Genomic DNA, 19,070 nt, shown 5'->3' with positions numbered 1-19,070 from the left:
CAAAGAAGGCGGCGAAGGCAGAGGCGGAGGCGGAAATGGTCCGCCTCGTCTCTTCCCTTGCCTTGGCCTATGCACCCCCCGCCCTCCTCGCCTCCGACTTCGCTGAGGCCGAGCCGCGACCCTCTTTTTTTCTTTTTTTTTTCTCTCTCTGACCCTCATCCACCGTCTCCGCGACCATCCGCGATGATAGCGAGGATGGTACCGTGTTCTCTTCCTTCGCATTCGCCCTCCACCTCCACTGCAGCACCTCCACTGCAGTAGATTTTCTACCCGCCAAATAAACCCGCCATCCTTACTGCCGCCGTCGGCGACGAAGAGGAAGTGCTTCTTGGGTCGAGAAGCACGCCGGCGAGGGAGGGGGAGAAAAATTGTTACACTCCCGCGAGGGCGGTGACCGCGATAGAGGGCAAGGGAGAGGTCGTGACAAAAAAAAATTATAGAGAGAAAAAATAAAAAAATAAAAAAATATTTTTTTCATACAGAAAAGATCAAAAATTATAGAAGGAAGAAGAAAATAAAATTGCACTGTTAAAATAAAATTACACTATTTTTAAAAGTTCTTGCACTGTTTTAAATAAAAGTTGTACTTTTTAAGACAGAAATTATACTATTTGAGATGAGAATTACACTCCTTAGACGAAAATTATACTCTTTAGATAAAATTTACATCATTTCTCTTTTTCTTCTTCTTCCTCCTCCTTCGCTTCCGCTTTCTTGTCCTCCTCCTGCATCTTCCTCATCCTCCTTCTTCCTCCTCCTCCTCTTTCCTCTTCAGCTTGTAGCCGCCACCGCCGCCGTCGTCGTACATACCCCCGCCGCCGCCAATAAAAAAAAATCGGTACTTATAAGAGGGTTTTTGTAATTTAGCCAATATAAAAAAATCTAAACCCCAAAACAGTAGAAAATAAAAGAAATCTAAACCCCAAAACCATAGGCAAAAAAAAATAGTTTAATGTAGAAAAAACGAAAATTAAATTAATAAAACAAAAGGGAAAAAATTAAATTAATAAAACAAAAGGGGCATTCCGAGAATTGAACTCGGGACCTCTCGCACCCTAAGCGAGAATCATACCACTAGACCAAATGCCCTTTTTTATGTTTTATAAAATATTTTTTTATATAATATTAATTAAATAATTAATTTCCCTCCAAAAACCCTCTCCTCTCCCCCCGACCCTTTTCTCTCTCTCTCTCGATCGATTTCGCCCTCGCCCTCGCCCTCACTCCCCAATCCAAAAAGGTACGATTAACCCTTCTCCCCCCTGATTTTTTCGATCAATTTTTCTCCTTTTTGACTCATCAATAATCGCTTTGGTTCGCCCAATTGGGTTTGTTTTAGGTTGGATTCACAATCTCTCTCTCCATGGTCGCCGCCCCCGTAAACAACGAAGAAACCCAAATCTTGGACTCCGATTCCCCTTCGATCGGTGGTATTGTTTTTCTTTCTCTCTCTTTTTTTTTGATGTTTTTTTTTTTTTTTTTCCCTCTCACGATTTGGTGAAAAGGCGACGCCTTTTGCCTTTTTGAGCCGTTCTTGATCATGGGTTTTGGTCGCCAATTTTGGGGATTTTTCAGATCCTGAGACTCGATTCGATGGTGCCGAGCGGAATGTCGTCGGTGGTGTGGATGTTGGTGATGGTGATTTGGTGAAGGAATCTGGTGTTCTTTATGGAGAAACCCAAGCCCTAGATGATTCGGAGGGATCCGGTGGGGATGGGGATTTCGATGTTGGTGACTGGGGCAAGACCCAATTGATCGAGGAGAGCGAGGAGGATGCGGCGGCTGATGATGATGAAAATGATGAGGGCACCGCGGTGCTGAGCGCGGACGAGGGTTTATCCGATGATGGGGCCACGCCGGGGGGGAATGAGAGAAAGGCCGAAGAAGATGCTGAATTAGGATTGGAGACAGCAAAAGATGAGAATTTGAGCTCAGGGGACGGAAAGGATGAGAATTTGGTGGATTCTGATGCTTCGACTGATGACGAGGAGGGTGGTGAAGGTAATGCGCTTTTCTCTGCATGCTTATTAATTTCTGAAATATGAGTTTACATTTAACACACTTGCGCATGTGTTGAGCGCATGTATATTGAAAAATGTAACACAAGTAGTAGAAGATAAGAAACCGACCTTGAGCTATACAAAAAAATGTTATTGTTTATAGCAAAAGTTTCGAAAATTCAAATAATATTTACTAGTAAATGGAATGAAAGAAGAAAGTGAAGAATAAACATATGTAATAACATTTTAATACCGTAGTGTTTCGGTCAATTGCCATTTGCGTGACATATGAATTAAACTTCTTACTAGAGACATTGATATTCTTTTGTTATTTGGAGACCCTATGGCTCTAAGAAAGTGAAAAAGAAATGTGAAAGTTTCAATGTTATATAGAACATAGTTTATTATTTTTTTATGTGCTCATTATGCATTACTAAGCTATATGCGGATGCGACTGATGTGCTGCGGCCAAACGACCACAACCACATATGCACGTGCATATAAGGTGTGTGCGCCGCTTTTAAGAATAGTGGAAAGTTTATTTAGAGACTAACAAGTGAAATGTTCATTTAAGGATCTTTGCAGAGAAGGTTAAGTTCAGTACGTGTGGCATCCATTCGTTCTTCTGCTCTAGCAGCTGCCCAAAATTTCCTCTCTAAATCAAGAAATACCGATTCAAGATCTACATGCAGTAACGACAGCACAAATAAAACCCAAGGCAATACGATTGACCACTCCCATGAATTCACACAGTGCTATAGCAAAGAGGGATCTGCAAACAAAAGTAAAAGCAACACTGTGAAGAAGCTTTTTTATGATGTGACACCTCAGGAGGAGGAAAGCACAAGCAAAATGGAATCAACTCATCTTCCTGCGATTGGTCATGGTATTGCAGGACTAAGCTATGTAGGATCGCAAGAACCTGGCGATCTATCCCAGGCTAATGCATTGGAAGTTGTTGATAAGTTCATTTCAATTAATGATTTCGAACCATCTCAGGAGGCTTTGAATAGAGGAAAAGCTGCAGTTTTGAAGTCACCTCCCATTTCTAGTGCTAAAGGGGTTCGCTTTTTAGCGGAAAAGGTTGATCATGTAAGCCCGGTTGGGAAAGAAGGGATCTTTGATTGGGTGGACAGTCTTGAGGATGAGGGAGGGGGTGAATTCTTCCATAAAAGAAAAGAGTTCTTCTTTAAGAGTAAAGTTGATGCCAGTAAGTCTCAAAGTCATCCTCCAAAGAACAGGAGTGGCATATATGATAAGAGTGGGAAGGAGGACGATGCAAGCCCAAATACAGGTAGAAAATTGGCAAATTTAGCTCATTCAGATTCAAGGTTACTGATACAGAATACAGGAGTAAGCAAAAGGATCCATCAAACAAAAACAAAGAGAAATCTTTCAAAAGATTTGGATGAACAGTCAAACTCAAAATCCCTAGAGAAGCAAGTGGAGGGAAATTATGACATTGGCCCTGATACGCAGATGGCCGCTGAAGCAATACAAATCCTAGTTCATGGTTCTCCCATTAGACATACAGCGGAGGGTGATAAACAATGTGGAGACATGAATGGGAATGACAACAGTGCGAGGGTGAAGGATTCTTCAAAGAATGTCTCTCGTAGAAAGAGGTCTCGTGATTCAAAAGGCATCCCTACACGATCTAAACGGATTAAGATGCTATCCAGCAAGTCAGATGACAAAAGACCCATCATTTCTTCGGAGAATTTGAGAGGGTCAAGAAGGAAAAGGAGTTTGGAGGGAAAAACCCTTGAAACAGAAACAAATAGGATGAAGTCAAATTTAAAGGGGGAAAAAAGTTCTCAACTTGAATTTATACCTGGGGAATATCGTGTCTATGGCTCACCTATTGCCCACCGAACCAGGCACTCAAAGCAAGCGAACTCTAAAAAGAAGGTTGAAACTTCATCTGTGAAAGTTAGAAATTGTTGCACTAGGAGCTCCAAAAAAGTGAATCTAGTGAAACAAGCTGAAATTTTGTGTAATGGTAGTGAGAAATATGGAAATGAGATGATGGATGACACTTGCAAGGCTGCAGGAACTGAGGTTGAGCTTGTCACCAATGAACCTGGATCAGTGAATAATGATAATAAATGTTCTAATTCTAATAAAGACCAACCTAAGGTAGTTGATACCATATCTACTAAGCCAGTGACAGCCACTCAGCCCTCCAAGAAAACTAAAAGGGTCTTCATACGAAGTGTTTCTGAGATATTAGATAGAGTGAAGAGGAAAAAAAGATCGTCTTCTACAATGAGAGCATCTGAAGATATTAGGTCCATACTCCCTGGGTTGAGAACAAGGTCATCAGTTCATTCTCTGCTAGTAACACATTCTTCGGGGAAAAATTCTAATCAACCCACATGTACGCCAAGTTTAGATAAAGCTGGTTCAGCTGGTTCGCCCAACGAAAAGGTTCGACAATCTAGTATAGGAAGAACAACATCCAAAGTAGTAGAGGAAGTTTCGCCTATTTGCGTAACTCAAGGTCCTTCAAGAGCATGGGATAAAGGCTTATCAAGGCCATCGATTGCTAGAGAACTTCTTAGGTTAGAACCTCCTGAAGCATCACCGAATAAAGAGTGGAAAGATTTGAGAAGAAGAAAATATATGGCCAGTACTTGTATTTTGTTAAGCCATCATTTGGACGATGATATAATCAAGCAGCAGAAAAAGGTAATTATTGTTCAGTTTAAGCTAATTTCTACTTCCCTATGTCTGTATAACCCTTTGAATCTGAATTTTCAAATTAAACTTTCGTGAGTAGAGCTTCTTACATCCTTAAGTTGAGAATTTGTTTAATTAGTTCTAGAGAGGCGCATCTTGGCATGTGCAAGGGGAGTAGAGCTAAAATACTTCTGGAGATAAATGGGGAGTCATTTCTGGCGATAGGACATCCAAATCGACTATCAACACCATTAAACTTGATCTAAGTTATTTGAACTTTCTAGAAATCAAATTTGTTAATCTTCGACATCGTTTTCCTAGTATTTAAGTGGTATAAAAATTGACACCTTCATCTTAATTACATCCTATTACACTGTACTTTAGTATTATTTATATTGTACTAATTTGTTTTCAAAGACACCATTGTATTATTATATTTTATCAATCTAACCATTGTATTTTAGATTTATTTTTATTTTTCTACTTTATATAATTTTCTTTTCTCATAGATATCCTTCAACTGTTTTATTCTTGCCAATCTCTATATTATTGTTTGCAAATCTATTATTTTAGACAAAATTTAACACCTTTATTAAGATGGACGACTAAATAGTAAAAAAAATGTAAAATTAATCTTCATGATAGACTCGCTGAAAACTTCTATCTAGCTATTTTCAACCATGTATTTTGTTTTTTTTTTATTAAAATGAGCTGAATATATGCACTTCCACTTTCAACTAGTACTTTTTAACGGCTTTTATCTAAAATAATAGTTTATTGCTTATAGTGTAGAGATTGAAAATAATGGATAGTTGAGTGGTGCTTTTGAAAAAAAGAAAAAAGTAGCACAACGTAGAAAGTGAAAAAACCAGTGAAGTACAATGTTGTATAGTGTAATTAAGCCTTAATAAAACGTGAATCTGGGACCACTTGACCACTAGGTAAATCATGTAGGAAAATCTCAAAATTTGATTCATTGAAATAGCCTAGATTGTGTTTATTGATGTCAATTTGATTCATGTAAATAGCCTAGATTGTGCTTATTGGTGTCAATTGTTGATTTGGATGCCGCATCACCGAAAATGACATGAGTGTAAATGACCCCATGTACTTAAGTATTTTAGCTCTACTCCGCACAAGGGTATATTTGTAGCAAAAAAATGTAGTTTTTGAAGGGCATATGTGAAAATTCAAATTTTGCGAGGATACATATGTAGATATGCAATTAGATTATTTTTCTGGGCTCTATATGACATGAGTGTAAATGACCCCATATACTTAAAGTAATTTAGCTCTACTCTGTACAAGGGTATATATATAGGAAAAAATATAGTTTCTGAAGGCCATATGTGGAAATTCAAATTTTACAAGGATATATCTGTAGATGTGGAATTAGATGATTTTCATGGGGTATAAATGTAAATATTTCTTCCATTCAAAATGCTTTTAGTCAAAGAAATTTATTGACATTGGCCTTTTTGTTTGATGTTTTTGCTTTGTAGATTTTAGCAAGATTAGGAGTATCTGTCGCAGCTTCTATATCAGATGCTTCACACTTTGTGGCAGATAAATTTGTTCGCACGAGGAACATGCTAGAAGCAATGGCGCTTGGTAAACCCGTGGTCACCCCTTTGTGGCTTGAAGCCTGTGGACAGGCAAGCTGTTTCATAGATGAGAAAAACTATATATTGAGAGACACAAAGAAGGAAAAGGAGATTGGTTTTAGCATGCCTGGTTCATTGGCTCGTGCATGCCAATGCGCACTCTTGCAGGTATATTCATTCTGATGGGACTAGATAGCTTTTTTCAGCATCTTTGTAGCCTGGCTTTAGCTTCAGAAGAATTACTGTGGAGTCTCTTTGAAGCAGTGTCAACTTTTTAATTAAGACTCCCCTAGTTGCTTCTGTTACAGCAGAACTTGGAGCTTCGATTTGAAGTTTCTTCTTTTGGGACCTAGAATATCATTTTAGCTTCGTGCCATAGTACACAAAAGCCTCCAAACTCTTTGTTTGCCAAACTCCAGGGCACTGCTTTTCAAAGTTAGAAAGCTAATCCATAAGGCCAAACAAGCACTAGGGTCAATTGGCACATTGTAGTACTTTCAGGGATTCAGCTAAGCGATTTTCTCCTTCTCTGGAAACACTTGCAGGGCAAACGAGTATTCATAACTGCAAATGTGAAACCAAGCCAAGAGCTTATTGCAAGTTTGGTTAAAGCAGCGGGCGGGCAGGTAATTGTGCTATTCGTCATTTTGTCTTCATAGAACTTATCCCTTTAGAGGCTTCTTTAGAATTATTTACTTTTGACTTTTCGAGTTGTTTTTATCTTTACATTCGTGATATTTGGTTGACACAGATAATTATAACCTAATTCTTGGGTGCACCTGTTGGCAGGATGCCTTTGCATATTAAATGTAAGATAAAAAATAAAGATGATATGTTGTTGGATGTTCCCTAGTTTATCTTGTTATCTCTGTATACTAGCATTGGTCATAAACTAAAGCACTATTCTCTGGCAGCTTAAGTTTTTAGAGAAAAACAGTTATTTTAACTTAACACTTCCCGTCACTTCTTGGCCTGGTTAATTTAACACTTCCACCACTTCTAGGTCTGAGACTTTTTAATAGGCACAAGGTGGACCTCTGTTTGATGGGTGGAGGTTGTTTTTATAATTAAATAGCTTATGAGCTAGGCAGGACTCAAACCCAGAACCTCGTGTTTTGATATTATTTGAGAAAATCACTTTCTTCTAAGAGCTGAAGTTTCTCATAGAGCAGGAATGGTGGTTTACTGTATGTACTGGCAATAACCGTCTTGATTCTTAAGAAGTTTGGAAAGTTTGTCAATAGTTTGCAGGACTCTGTTCCGAACATGGCTTGAGTTTTTGGCAGAGACTAAAAATGAAACTGAAACATTTTGGTGTGTTGGTCGTTTCTGATCAAAACAGAGCCCAATTGAAAATCAAAACATGTTAGCAGGATGTATCTATATGACTCAGTTTTATAGTGTATCCAGTTGTCAAACCCAATCAGCTTAAACTAGTCGATTGGATTAACTTTGATCATTTATGGTTTTTTTCCATTTATTCTACTGAATACTTTGATCTCATGTGATAAGACAAATAGTGGTTACTTATGTTCCTTTTAAAGTAGCATAACATGCCATTTAGAATAATATTACAAATTATGAAAAACCAAGTTTATTATGATTATTCTGATTCTCTATATTTGTATTCGATTCTTTTGAATCGAATAAACTGATGCTTGTGCTTGGGCGAGAACTGAAACTGAGGCCAAAACAATACCTTGGTTCTGAAAGTTTAGATGTCAGATATTTTTAAGAATCTACGCAGATGAGTCTTCTTTGAAAACATTTTCTTGTACGGCAATAAGATCTTTAAGAAGCAAAAGTTTCTCTTAGGGTGTTGGTTTTTTTAATGGAATGGATTTCAAGCCTCATTGGTTAATTGGACTTAAAATCTGTTAGGCAGCTACAATAGCAGATATTGAAGAAATACAAAACTCATCAGCATGGTGCTATTGTGCAATTTTTCTGTCATTTAGATTAACTGCATAAAACATAAATCATCTTAAAAGGACTTAAATCATAATAAATGGAGCCATTTAAAGTGATAACTCTTGAATAAATATCAGACATTTTGGAACGCAGCTTCCTTTACATTAGGTCAAAAAAAAAAAGAAAAAGAAAAAGAAAAAGCCATTTTAGCTTACAATTACAAAATCATGGTAAACTTCGAGGTGTTTGAAGAATAATTGTTGGTTTTCAGTCAAGATATGGTTTATTTGATATTTCGATTTCTTTTTCTCTTTATTTTTTTCCTCCCACTTCAGCCCCTTTGATCAATGAAGAAAGTAAATAGCTTATAAGATGGAAAAACAAGAGAAGGGTTTAGGGACTGTCTTAGAAATTCTTTCTAATTTCTTGAGACTTTTTAGCTGAAAATGAAAAACACAATTTTTAAATGCCAGAACCACAAATTATCTAGCAGATATTGTATAACATGCTATTGGCCTCTTTCCCACCTCGCCTTCCTTATCTCTCTTTTAAGAAGCAAACACTTCTTAGCGGTCGCTAATTTCAGAGGTGCCTATTTATTTTCTATTAAAACATTCTCTCCATTCTAAGCCACACTATTTTGTTCATCGACATCATACTATTTACCAATTAGCTGACTGCAAATAGCAGCAAACTGATGCATGTTATCCTCCTACCTTGGTGTTGTATTGGTATTCATCACATTTCTTGTTATTCAAGATCGCTGAGAATGAAACCTTTCGCAGCCTATGGAAAGGATAGGGAGATCCGTTATAAAGGACGAGAAAGTTCCGGATGACCTGTTGATTATCTCTTCCGAAGAAGATTATGATATTTGCATACCATTGCTTGAGAAAGGTAATGCTCCTCTCTTTCTGATATTAGAAAATTGTACTCTACATAAGTACATATTCAACACACAACTCAATTTGTTGTGCATGTCAACCCAACAGACGCAGGGATTTTCAGCTCGGAACTTGTGCTGAATGGTATAGTCATCCAAAAGCTGGAGTATGAGAGGTCAGTATCTGTCAAGTGAACACTCTCCTAAAGGATTTGTGCTATTTGACTAGAGTTGTTCAGAAAAGCATTAAAGGCTTTCTAATGAATGTATTAACAGCACTAGATTTGTTCAGAAAAGCATTAAAGGCTTTCTAATGAATGCATTAACCGCTTTGCACAGCAACAGAAGTAGAAATTCCACATTCGAGCTTTTGCTTTTTAGACCCAAAAACTCATTTTAGCTTTCTGTGGCAGAAGCTTTTGATCGTCTGTTCACCGTTTACAACTGGCCTTCTAAAGTTTTTGCTTTCTGGAGTAGAGAGCAGCTTGAGAAGCCAGAAAAATAAGCTGCTGCTTTTCTTTTAGTTATAACTCCTCTTTTATCTCTCTCTCTCTCTCTCTCTCTCTGTGCAGGCATCGACTCTTCTCCAATCACATCAAAAGGACCCGCTCGACTTTATGGCTGAGAAACAAGGATGACGGGCAGTTTCTTCCGGTAAACAAATGTTCGTAGCTCCATTGAACCTTGTTTTGGGAGGGGGGTTTTCTTCTGTTACTTGTGTATGTATTATCCTAGGTCTTTGCTTTTCTGTGATCATTGTATAGTAAGATCTTTTTTATTCTGAATTTAGCTTTCTATTCTGAGTTCCTGCGAGGTTGCTTGCGCAGCTTGTATTTATTCTTTCCTCAAATGCAGAGAGTTCTATTCCTCGTTATTGGCTCGTGATGTACGTTATTGTACCAAAAAGAGCTAGGGGAAAAGCGTGTAAACAATATGTTTTTTTTTTTTTTTTTTTTCAAAGAAATTGTTAAAATTCCACCACAACTTTATTTCGCAATCTACACATCATTGTATCTTTATAAAAGCTTTTTTTATCACACTTTTTATCCATACAAAATGCATTTTCCTTACAATTCCAAATGGAGTATAACTATCTATATTTATACTATACTATATATAAAAGCGTATAGCAATTTCGACAATGACAGATGGAATCTAAAAAAGAATAAAAAAATATTTTCTATGAATGATTATAATCAATTTATTAAAAAAAATCTCAAAAACGAACAGTTATAATTAATTTGTTAAAAAAATATCTTAAATAAGAACGAATGATTATGATCTGTTAAAAAATAGTATTCCTATCTATCTATAAATCTAATCCTACGAACGATTATGATTAATTTGTTAAAAAATATTTTAAATGGAAATGAACGATTATGATTAATATGTTAAAAAATAATATTCCTATCAATCTATTTAAATTAAAATTAAAAATAAGAAATAAAAGAATATTTCCTGCGAACGATTATGATCCATTTGTCAAAAAATATCTCAAGTAAGGATGAATGATTATGATCAATCTATTAAAAAATAGCATTATTATCCATCTATAATCCAATCTTCCGAATGATTATAATCAATTTGTTAAAAAATATTTCAAATAAAAATAAATGGTTATGATTCATATGTTAAAAAATAGCATTTATATTCATATATTTAAATTAAAATTAAAAATCAAGTTTAAATCGTGAATTAAATTTAATTTTTGATATCAAATTTGAATTAACAATTTAAAAATTAATTATAGTGTATTAAAATTAATTTTAAATTTTAAAGTAAAATGTAATTTGAAACACATACTTAAATTTTAGATTCATCAAAAATAAAAAATAGATAAAAATATTAAATGTATATATTAAAAAAAAGAACAATATAGGATATTGCAAATATTTTCTAATAAACTGTAACATATAAATTTATATAATATAATTTTTTTATTATAATTTTTTAGATAAATACGATATACAAATTTATATTGATTTAAAATAAATTAAAATAATTATTACGTGTATTTGCACGTACACTCAACTAGTAAATATAAATGTATATATAGAGAGAGAGAGAGAATGCTACTAGAATATTATTCATAATATTGAAATAGTATTTATTATCGAGTTTTTATGTCTTGAATGTGTAGGATTTAGTGAGAGTACGTAGAATAGCATTAATTTGAAGGGCACAAAATTGATAGTAAGTACTATTCATTTACTATTAATTATATACCAGATAAACCATATATATATATAGAGAGAGAGAGAGAGAGAATTAGGCTGGAATACTATTAATAGTAAAACGCTCTTTTTGCTATCAAGTTTTTAACCCTTGGATGAAACATTGTAGAGTCAGGATGATATTAGTCGGTTAAAGTTGAGTGGTCAACCTAGGGTTCAGTGGTCCCCACTAGGTTATAGTATTTAATCCAATGGTTAGAAATAATGAAAAGAGTTGATCCAAAGGCTAAAAAATTGGTAGTAACAATGAAATTTTGCTACTAATAGTAGCCCAGTCCAACTCTCTCTCTCTCTCTCTCTCTCTCTCTCTCTCTCTCTCTCTTGCTCTCCTCTCTCCTGTCGTCTCTCTCTCTCTTATAATATATATATAATATAGAGAGAGAGAGAGATATGACGAGAGAAGAGAGAGACGAGAGAGAGCAGAGTTGAGCTCGAATACTATCGATAGCAAACCGGCACTTATTGCACACCATTTGTTTTTTATGATGGTAGCTTTCCAAATCGACGATCGGTCATCGTTGACTGAGATTATACCACTTGAAGTGTTAGAAATTCAATTTTAAATTCTTTTTTACTCATTATGCCTAATTACAATTAGGGTTTCAAAATTTTATAGTTTTAATGGTCGATATGAGTGCGTTTTTTCGTTTAACGCGTAAAGAGTAGTCCAAATCAATTAACATTTTTTGTAGAAAATTCTAAAACTATTTAAAATAAGATCTTATAACTCTTGATCTGATTACAACTCCTTGCATCATTTTTTAAAGAATATTCAATTTCAGCCGTTCATTTTTGCTGTCATCGATGGCATTATGAGAACAACTTGCGAAGTATGAAATTTGATTTCTAAAATACTCTCAAATAGTATAGATCATGTTCATGGTGTCCGATCATTCATTTGGGGAGGCTCTATCATCGAAAAACAAATGGGTGGCAAAAGTGCCGGTTTGCTTACCACAGTAGTATTTCTAGCTAACTATAATATATTCATATATAGAGGAGAGAGAAGAGATAGGAGAAGAGAGATGAATGACCGGGAGACGTCGAGAGTGGCGTATGGCTTGTATGAGGGATAGAAGGAGGGAGAGGGGAAGAGAAGATCGCTTGTACCATGTCCGATAGAGTTGTTAGAAGAGACGCACATACTGTGGAGAAGAGAGAGAGAGAGTTGAGTTGGTAGCATATATATAGAGTTGAGTTGGAATGCTACCAATAGCAAACGGTTCGTTGTCATCCATTTGTTTTGATGATAGAGTCCCAATTGACAATCGGCATCATTGAATATAATCTATAACACTCGAAGCATCTAGACATTAGAATTTTGAATTTGAATTTCTAAATACAATTTTGATTTAAAGCTCTATTAAAATTTTGAATTGAAAATCAAATTTTAATTTGAATTTTAAATTGAATTTAAAATTTGAATTCAAACATAAAATTTTGATTTTGATTTTGATATTTCAATTTGCATTTAAAATGAAAGTTTTGAAACTATATTTAAATTTAAGATTTGAATTTAAATTTAAAATCATATTCAAAATTTAAATTTTAAATTTTAAATTTGAATTCAAATTTTAAATTTGAATTTAAGATTTGATTCCAATTCTAAATTTGAATTAAAACTTCGAATTCAAATTCACATTTTGAATTTGAAATTCCAATTCTAAATTTGAATTTAAACTTTGAATTCAAATTCACATATTGATTTTGAAATTTCAAATCGAAGTTTGAAATTAAATTAGAATTAAAAATTCAAAATGTGAATTTGAATTTAAAATTAAATACAAAATTTGAATTTGAATTTGAATTTGAATTTAAATTTGAATCCGAAATCAAATTTCATATTTAAATTTTAAATTAAAAATATTTCTTTGAATTTATAATTTAATTCAAAATATAATTTAAATTTAAATTTAAATTTAAATTTATAATATAAAATTTAAATTTAATTGCATAACTAGCTGGTGTTGAAACGATGCCTTCGTGGCGCTGAAATGGTGTCACGCCCCGAGCTCCGCCTATTTGGTCGGATTCGGGCTCGTCGACTGACCGCCGAACGGACAGAGCCTCCCCTGTACGTTCTAGGCGTCAACAATCTAAACAATGCAATACAAGAGGTTCCAAACAGGAACTGTAGCAAGTATGTAGATTGCATATGTATCGAAAACATAAAGTGCAATCTATGCTATTACAAGCATTCATCTCAGAGATTCTTTTACATTTACAATATTTTACATTTACATAACCACATATGCTTTTAAGTTAATACGAAACTTATACAAATTACTACAATTTTGTTTCTTTCCATTTGAACTCTGAACTTGACCTCTTCAGGGTGTTGCTATCTCAGTCTCAGTGGTGGGGCGCTATCTACGAAGCTACGCCCTGTCCTCGCGCCGCCGCGCCGCTCGCGTGTAACCTGTACCCCCAAAACAACACGGGGGTGAGAACTATATAAATATAGTTCCCAGTGGGTACGGCCACCCAAGAGAAGAGCTCGACCCACCAGGTCCAAAGGAGGCAACAGTAGGTTAGTTCAACAAATAGATAGATAGATATTTAACGATGCAACAAATAGAACCATACCTTGCCTCGCTGCTATGCACTATGCAATACCTGTAAATCATGAAAGTAGCTTACTTGATTCTACTTTATATCATTAGCCATTCTTTACTTGTAGCCGTTTTATTCTTTCTTAGCTAGTTTCATTCATTAGCTATTTTCTTTATTCTTTTCTTTATGCTTTATTCTTTATTCTTACTGTACTCACTGGCGATTCTTTCCTAAGGTTACTTTACCTTAGCCATCTAGCCACTCGACTCGGTCTTGAGTCAATCAACCGCGGAGTACCGCGTCAAGTCAGGCTCGAGGTGAAGGACGTCTCACAACACCTCAGCCTTAAGTCCACGCGACACTAGGTCCATCACAGGGAGAGGAGAACCGTCGATCCCCGTGACCCTAAGTCGCTCAAGCTCAACGGGCGAGGAGAACCGTCAAACCCGTTAGCTCCGGGAGAGGAGAACCGTCAATCCCGTTGAATCACTACCGGGAGAGGAGAACCGTCAATCCCGTAGTTAAGATTCTATTTCTGCCATCACACCATTCCTAAGGATTCCGGAATCCATTTCACAACTTAAGGGTTTACTCACTGACCCTATGTTGACGACCTTCTTAGGTCTATACTATTCACTTTCTAGTGGTCCTACTGCCACTATAATTCATAACTTAGTTTAATTTTACTAAGTGGTTCTTTACATCATAACCTAGGTTCACCTATACTAGGTTTTATATACTTTCTCCTAGATCTCAACTCTAGGTTTACATACTCGACCTAGGTCCAATGACACTAGGTTAATGTTCGACCAATGTTCAATAACACTAGGCTTATTTCATGTCCAACCTATGTTTAATAACACTAGGTTCATGCCACTCGAGCTATTCAATGTCCAACCTAGGTTTAATAACTCTAGGTTCATGCACAGTTTCATTTACCTCGTTACCGTTTAGATTTCTACTCAATTGGAGTTGTCGATTTATACCCAATACTTAGGGATTTCACGTGAGGTCTACAGATTATATACTTATTGCCATCGAGGTTTCTAATCATTATCGACGTTCATATAGCTTGAACTATAATATATTCATTTTCACATATGTTTGGGCACATGCCTCAAATATTCGCTTTTAAGTGTCGACAATAGCATCTAGGTTCACATTTCATATTCAATTTACATGCCCTTGGCTTTTACAGGTTCAACATGATATTTACAAGTTCAACATTTACATATCATGAACATATGAATTTAGCATAACTATGGCTTTCCCGTTCATATATATATATTCATTCTTATGTCTCTCGCGTTCATTTTCATATATATTTAGCCCTTTTTGTAACTAGCACCCACAAGTCATGCATTCATATGCCTCTAGCATGTTTGTCGCACATAAATAATCATACAGGATTATCACTATAGTCATGTACATATTCTATCGATAAGCAACTTATATAACTCATGCTTTCAGTTCAATACTCATGTTCATGAACTATCGCTACACATATATGCGTCAATTGAATTCATACTTTACTTTGGCATGGAAGTGACCTAATCACTTCGGTAAGCACAACCCACCTTTCTTTGATGCCGGAATGGGAGAAATTCACTTCGAGTACTTTTCCAAGAGCCGCGACCCGCGCTTGTGACTATTGATGCCGAAAACGCCGTTTTGGCGATATCTTCGCGTAGGAGCGACGGATTGCCGAACCGACTTCGCCAGCGCGTTTCTTTTACCCCCAATTAGGTTTGTACGAGGTCAATTTCATGTCAGGGCTTCTATCCTGCAAAAGTGCATTATTGGGGTCAATTTTCAATACAAACCCATTTCAATGCAATTTCACTTTCTTTGCAATTGCAATTTCACAATTACATCGAGTTCTTTCAACTCGTTCTTTCTCTTTTTCTTTCTTTCATTTTTCCTCTCTTCTATTTCTTTTTCTTTCTTTCTTCCTTACTTGCTTTCTTTCTTTTCTTTCTTTCTTTCTTTCATTCTTTTCTTCCTTTCTTTCTTTTCCCTGCTGCAGTTTCTTTCTTTTCTTTCTTCCCTGCAGCTGAAGCTACTGTTGCTGCTGAAGCTCCTGCTGCTGCTGCTCACTGCCTGCTGCTGAAGCTGCTGCTGCTACTCCCTGCGCAAGCTGCTGAAGCAGCTGCTGCTGACTGCTGCTGAAGCAGCTGCTGCTGACTGCTACTGAAGCTAACTGCTGAAGCTACTGCTGCTACAACCAGTAGCAGCAGGGAGAGATGAGAGGGAGAGAGATGCAGGGAGAGGTTAAACTTACCTCTTTTCATCTTCTTTCTTTTCTCTTCTTCTTCTTCTTCCTCTCTTTTCTTTTCTTCTCTTCTTTCCTCCTTCTCTCTCTCTACGTAGACAGAATGGAGAGATGGCAGAGGGGATAAGGATGGAGGGGAGCCTGGCTGGTTAGTGGAATTCCACTAAACCTGTCCAAGTTACCAAAATGCCCCTCGACTTATCCGTTTCGCGACACGGATCAAATACCTTTCGCAGGCCCTTCCGAAAGTCCGATTGAGCTCAAATTTGACAGGAATGTTCGTTTTTACTTAACAAGTCCACTGAAATTTTAACATTTCAGTTTCGACCCCGTTTGGTCACTGCGAACTGTCCNTATTTTCATTTTATTTTATTTTATTTTACAAGTCTTGAAGCCAAAATCAAGTTTTTTTCACCGCAGAAGCTCCAAAATTTAATTTGCATCTTAAATATTGTTTGACTATTGCTAGACACTATTCCTGATTTCTTGTTTCTCCTTCTATTTTTCTCCCGCACTACCATTTTTTTGTTCTTTTAATTTAGGACATAGAGTTAAGTCATAGAGTTAATAAAGTACTAAGATCATGGATTGAAGTGCCTAAAAGTAGAAATTGCACCTATATACTTATGTTAATTTGTTGACTTCTTATATATATAGTTAATCCCTTCACTTGCAGTGTCCAACCTAATCTCATCCTCCCCAAATCGAAGTTGAGACATAAAGGTCTCCTGTCACAATCTTGGGCTCCACCCCAAAACATGACAAGCAAATAATATTTCTTGTATATATATTATGTATGTATGTGTTCATTCACTATATAACTTCTTTATTAATAATTTCCTTTTCCCACCATTCATATATGCATTACAAAACATATGTGGTACCAAACAACAGTAATGTACTTTGATAAGTTTGCCTCATAAATAAATACAAAACATGTCCATGCATTAAGAGAGTAATATAAGGGTCTTTCCTTGCTCTCATTTCCCATATCTCTCCAAATTACATGCATGGCCATTGTCTCCTAGAACATTGTCACCACCTTATCTCAACCTCATTCAACTCACCATTTAATATATATATATATATATATATATATATATATATATAGTACTCCTAACTACATAACCATCCAGCAATTTTGCCGAGCGGTTAGGGTGAGAGAGAAGAGAAATTGTTGAGCTAGAATACTATTAATAGTTTTTGCCCCCTTTTGCTATCAAGTTTTTACCTTTTGGATGATAAATTGTAGGGTTAGGATGATATTAGTCCTTTAGGGTTGAGTGGTCCCCCTAAGGTTGAGTGGCACTCACTGGGTTATAATATTTAATACAATGGTTAGAAATGATCAAAGAAATTGATCGAAAGGCTAAAATTGATAGCAAAAGGGGGCAAATACTATTAATAGTATTCTAGCCCAACTCTCTCTCTCTCTAGAGAGAGAGAGAGAGAGAGAGAGCTACTATACTCTTACGTGTAGAGCCCTTTGTATTCATAATTTATTTTTGATGATTGAGCTTGAGCTTTCAAATTTACGATCCACTTTGTTAAATATGATCTAAATTATTTGAATTTTCTAAAAATTAAATTTTGTAATTTTTTGAAATCATAATAAAATCCATCACGTGGGCATAAAATGAACAGTCAAAATCGAACGACGTACTAAAAATGGATGATTGGATCCTTCAATTTAAGATCGGAATTATTGATCTTTATTTAGATAGTGAATAAAATTTTTTTATCAAAAGTTCAACCGATTCCGATTCATTTACGCCGTTAAACTAGCAAGTATCTCATACAAGCCGTTAAAAATTGTTAATTTTGAGATCTTTTGATCATAAAATAAATGATGTCGAAAAGTTATAAAATTTGATTTTTAAAAATTTTAAAACTCTAGATAATGTTTAACGGTATGAGTTGTCGATTCGGAAGCTCTATCATCGAAAACGACTTATGGGTATGAAGGCGATCATGCTCATAAGAGTATAGTAGCCGGACTACACACACACACACACACACACACACAGAGAGAGAGAGAGAGAGAGAGAGAGAGAGAGAGAGAGAGAGAGAGAGAGAGTCACGCCCTGAAGTCACAGCGGAAGTTCACGGGACGCTAATAGACCCGCCGAACGGACAAAGTCTCCTCTGTCCGAACGAAGAAGCAACATGAACAAAGAAGTTCCAGGTAAACAAGAAAATATGTAACCAAAAACAACACAAGAATTAGAACCAAAATAAACGAAATTAACCCTTTGATTATTTTTACCCGTTAGATTATATTATTCAACCAACCACCCACTCAATCCTACGGGGCTTACATCATTCTAACCGCACATTTCTCAATCCAAAGGCAAAAAAAACTAATAGCACCAATAGCTTTATGCTATTAAGGGCGCGTTTGGTTCAAGTTATGTAATATTACAGAGTATTTCGATATATCCAAGCATTTTGAATTTCTAAATGAGATTACTACTTATACTGCATTAACGTGTTTGGTTTAATACAGTAATGTAAAACTGAATTGCTGTATTTATAGCAATACTATGTTTGGTTCTGTCTACAAAATTCAGTAATCTAGACAATAAATCTATTCCAAAATTGTCCTTAGTAATATTTTGTAAACTTTCTTTTTTACTATTTACAAATAATATTTTTTTACTAAATTTTATTTTAAATAATTTAATTTTTTAAAATTTAAAATTTAAAATTTAAATTTTAAATTTTAAATTTGAACAAAAATATAAATTTAATATTTTAATTTAAATTATAAATATGAAATTTATAAATTTAAAATCTAAAATATAAAAATAAATATAAATATAAAATTAAAAATTAAAAATCTAAATTTAAAATTCAGAAATTAAAATACAAATTTTAATTTTAAAATTTAAAACTTGAAATTTGAAATTTGAAATTTGAAATTTGGAATTT

The 19,070-nt window shown here is 35.3% G+C and overlaps 1 protein-coding gene, 1 long non-coding RNA gene and 1 other non-coding gene across 5 annotated transcripts; 1 reads left to right on the top strand and 2 right to left on the bottom strand.

Annotated features, from left to right (window-relative positions):
• Positions 1,018 to 1,089, bottom strand: TRNAP-AGG. The gene has a single exon. It is a non-coding gene; the product is annotated as a tRNA-Pro (tRNA).
• LOC109719483 (dentin sialophosphoprotein) lies at positions 1,164 to 9,954 on the top strand. 2 transcript variants are annotated; one of them, XM_020246207.1, is made up of 9 exons: positions 1,164 to 1,240; positions 1,340 to 1,430; positions 1,576 to 2,001; positions 2,575 to 4,691; positions 6,185 to 6,454; positions 6,832 to 6,912; positions 8,983 to 9,094; positions 9,190 to 9,256; positions 9,653 to 9,954. In XM_020246207.1, exons 2-9 carry the CDS (start codon positions 1,364 to 1,366, stop codon positions 9,750 to 9,752), a joined length of 3,240 nt encoding a protein of 1,079 aa, XP_020101796.1. In that variant the 5' UTR covers positions 1,164 to 1,240; positions 1,340 to 1,363; the 3' UTR covers positions 9,753 to 9,954. The 2 variants fall into 2 exon arrangements, 1 of the variants encoding a protein (XP_020101796.1); XR_002218716.1 differs by lacking the exon at positions 9,653 to 9,954 and having other exon boundaries at positions 8,957 to 9,094.
• LOC109719551 lies at positions 13,501 to 16,204 on the bottom strand. 2 transcript variants are annotated; one of them, XR_002218734.1, is made up of 3 exons: positions 16,149 to 16,204; positions 15,445 to 15,650; positions 13,501 to 13,733 (listed from the first exon to the last, which is right to left on the bottom strand). It is a non-coding gene; the product is annotated as an uncharacterized LOC109719551 (long non-coding RNA). The 2 variants fall into 2 exon arrangements; XR_002218735.1 differs by lacking the exon at positions 16,149 to 16,204 and adding an exon at positions 15,825 to 15,845.

The sequence above is a fragment of the Ananas comosus genome, linkage group 13 (assembly GCF_001540865.1).
Source record: "Ananas comosus cultivar F153 linkage group 13, ASM154086v1, whole genome shotgun sequence".
NCBI classification, from domain to species: Eukaryota; Viridiplantae; Streptophyta; class Magnoliopsida; order Poales; family Bromeliaceae; genus Ananas; species Ananas comosus.
Note: the sequence above shows the minus strand (reverse complement) of the source record. Positions and strands in the feature narration are given on the sequence as shown.

Excerpts from the sequence above, each read along its gene's own strand:
- LOC109719483 (XM_020246207.1), top strand. The coding sequence starts at position 1,364 with ATGGTCGCCGCCCCCGTAAACAACGAAGAAACCCAAATCTTGGACTCC. Across the intron at positions 4,692-6,184 it reads TAATCAAGCAGCAGAAAAAG|ATTTTAGCAAGATTAGGAGT; the intron begins GTAATTATTGTT and ends TTTGCTTTGTAG. Across the intron at positions 6,913-8,982 it reads TTAAAGCAGCGGGCGGGCAG|CCTATGGAAAGGATAGGGAG; the intron begins GTAATTGTGCTA and ends AACCTTTCGCAG.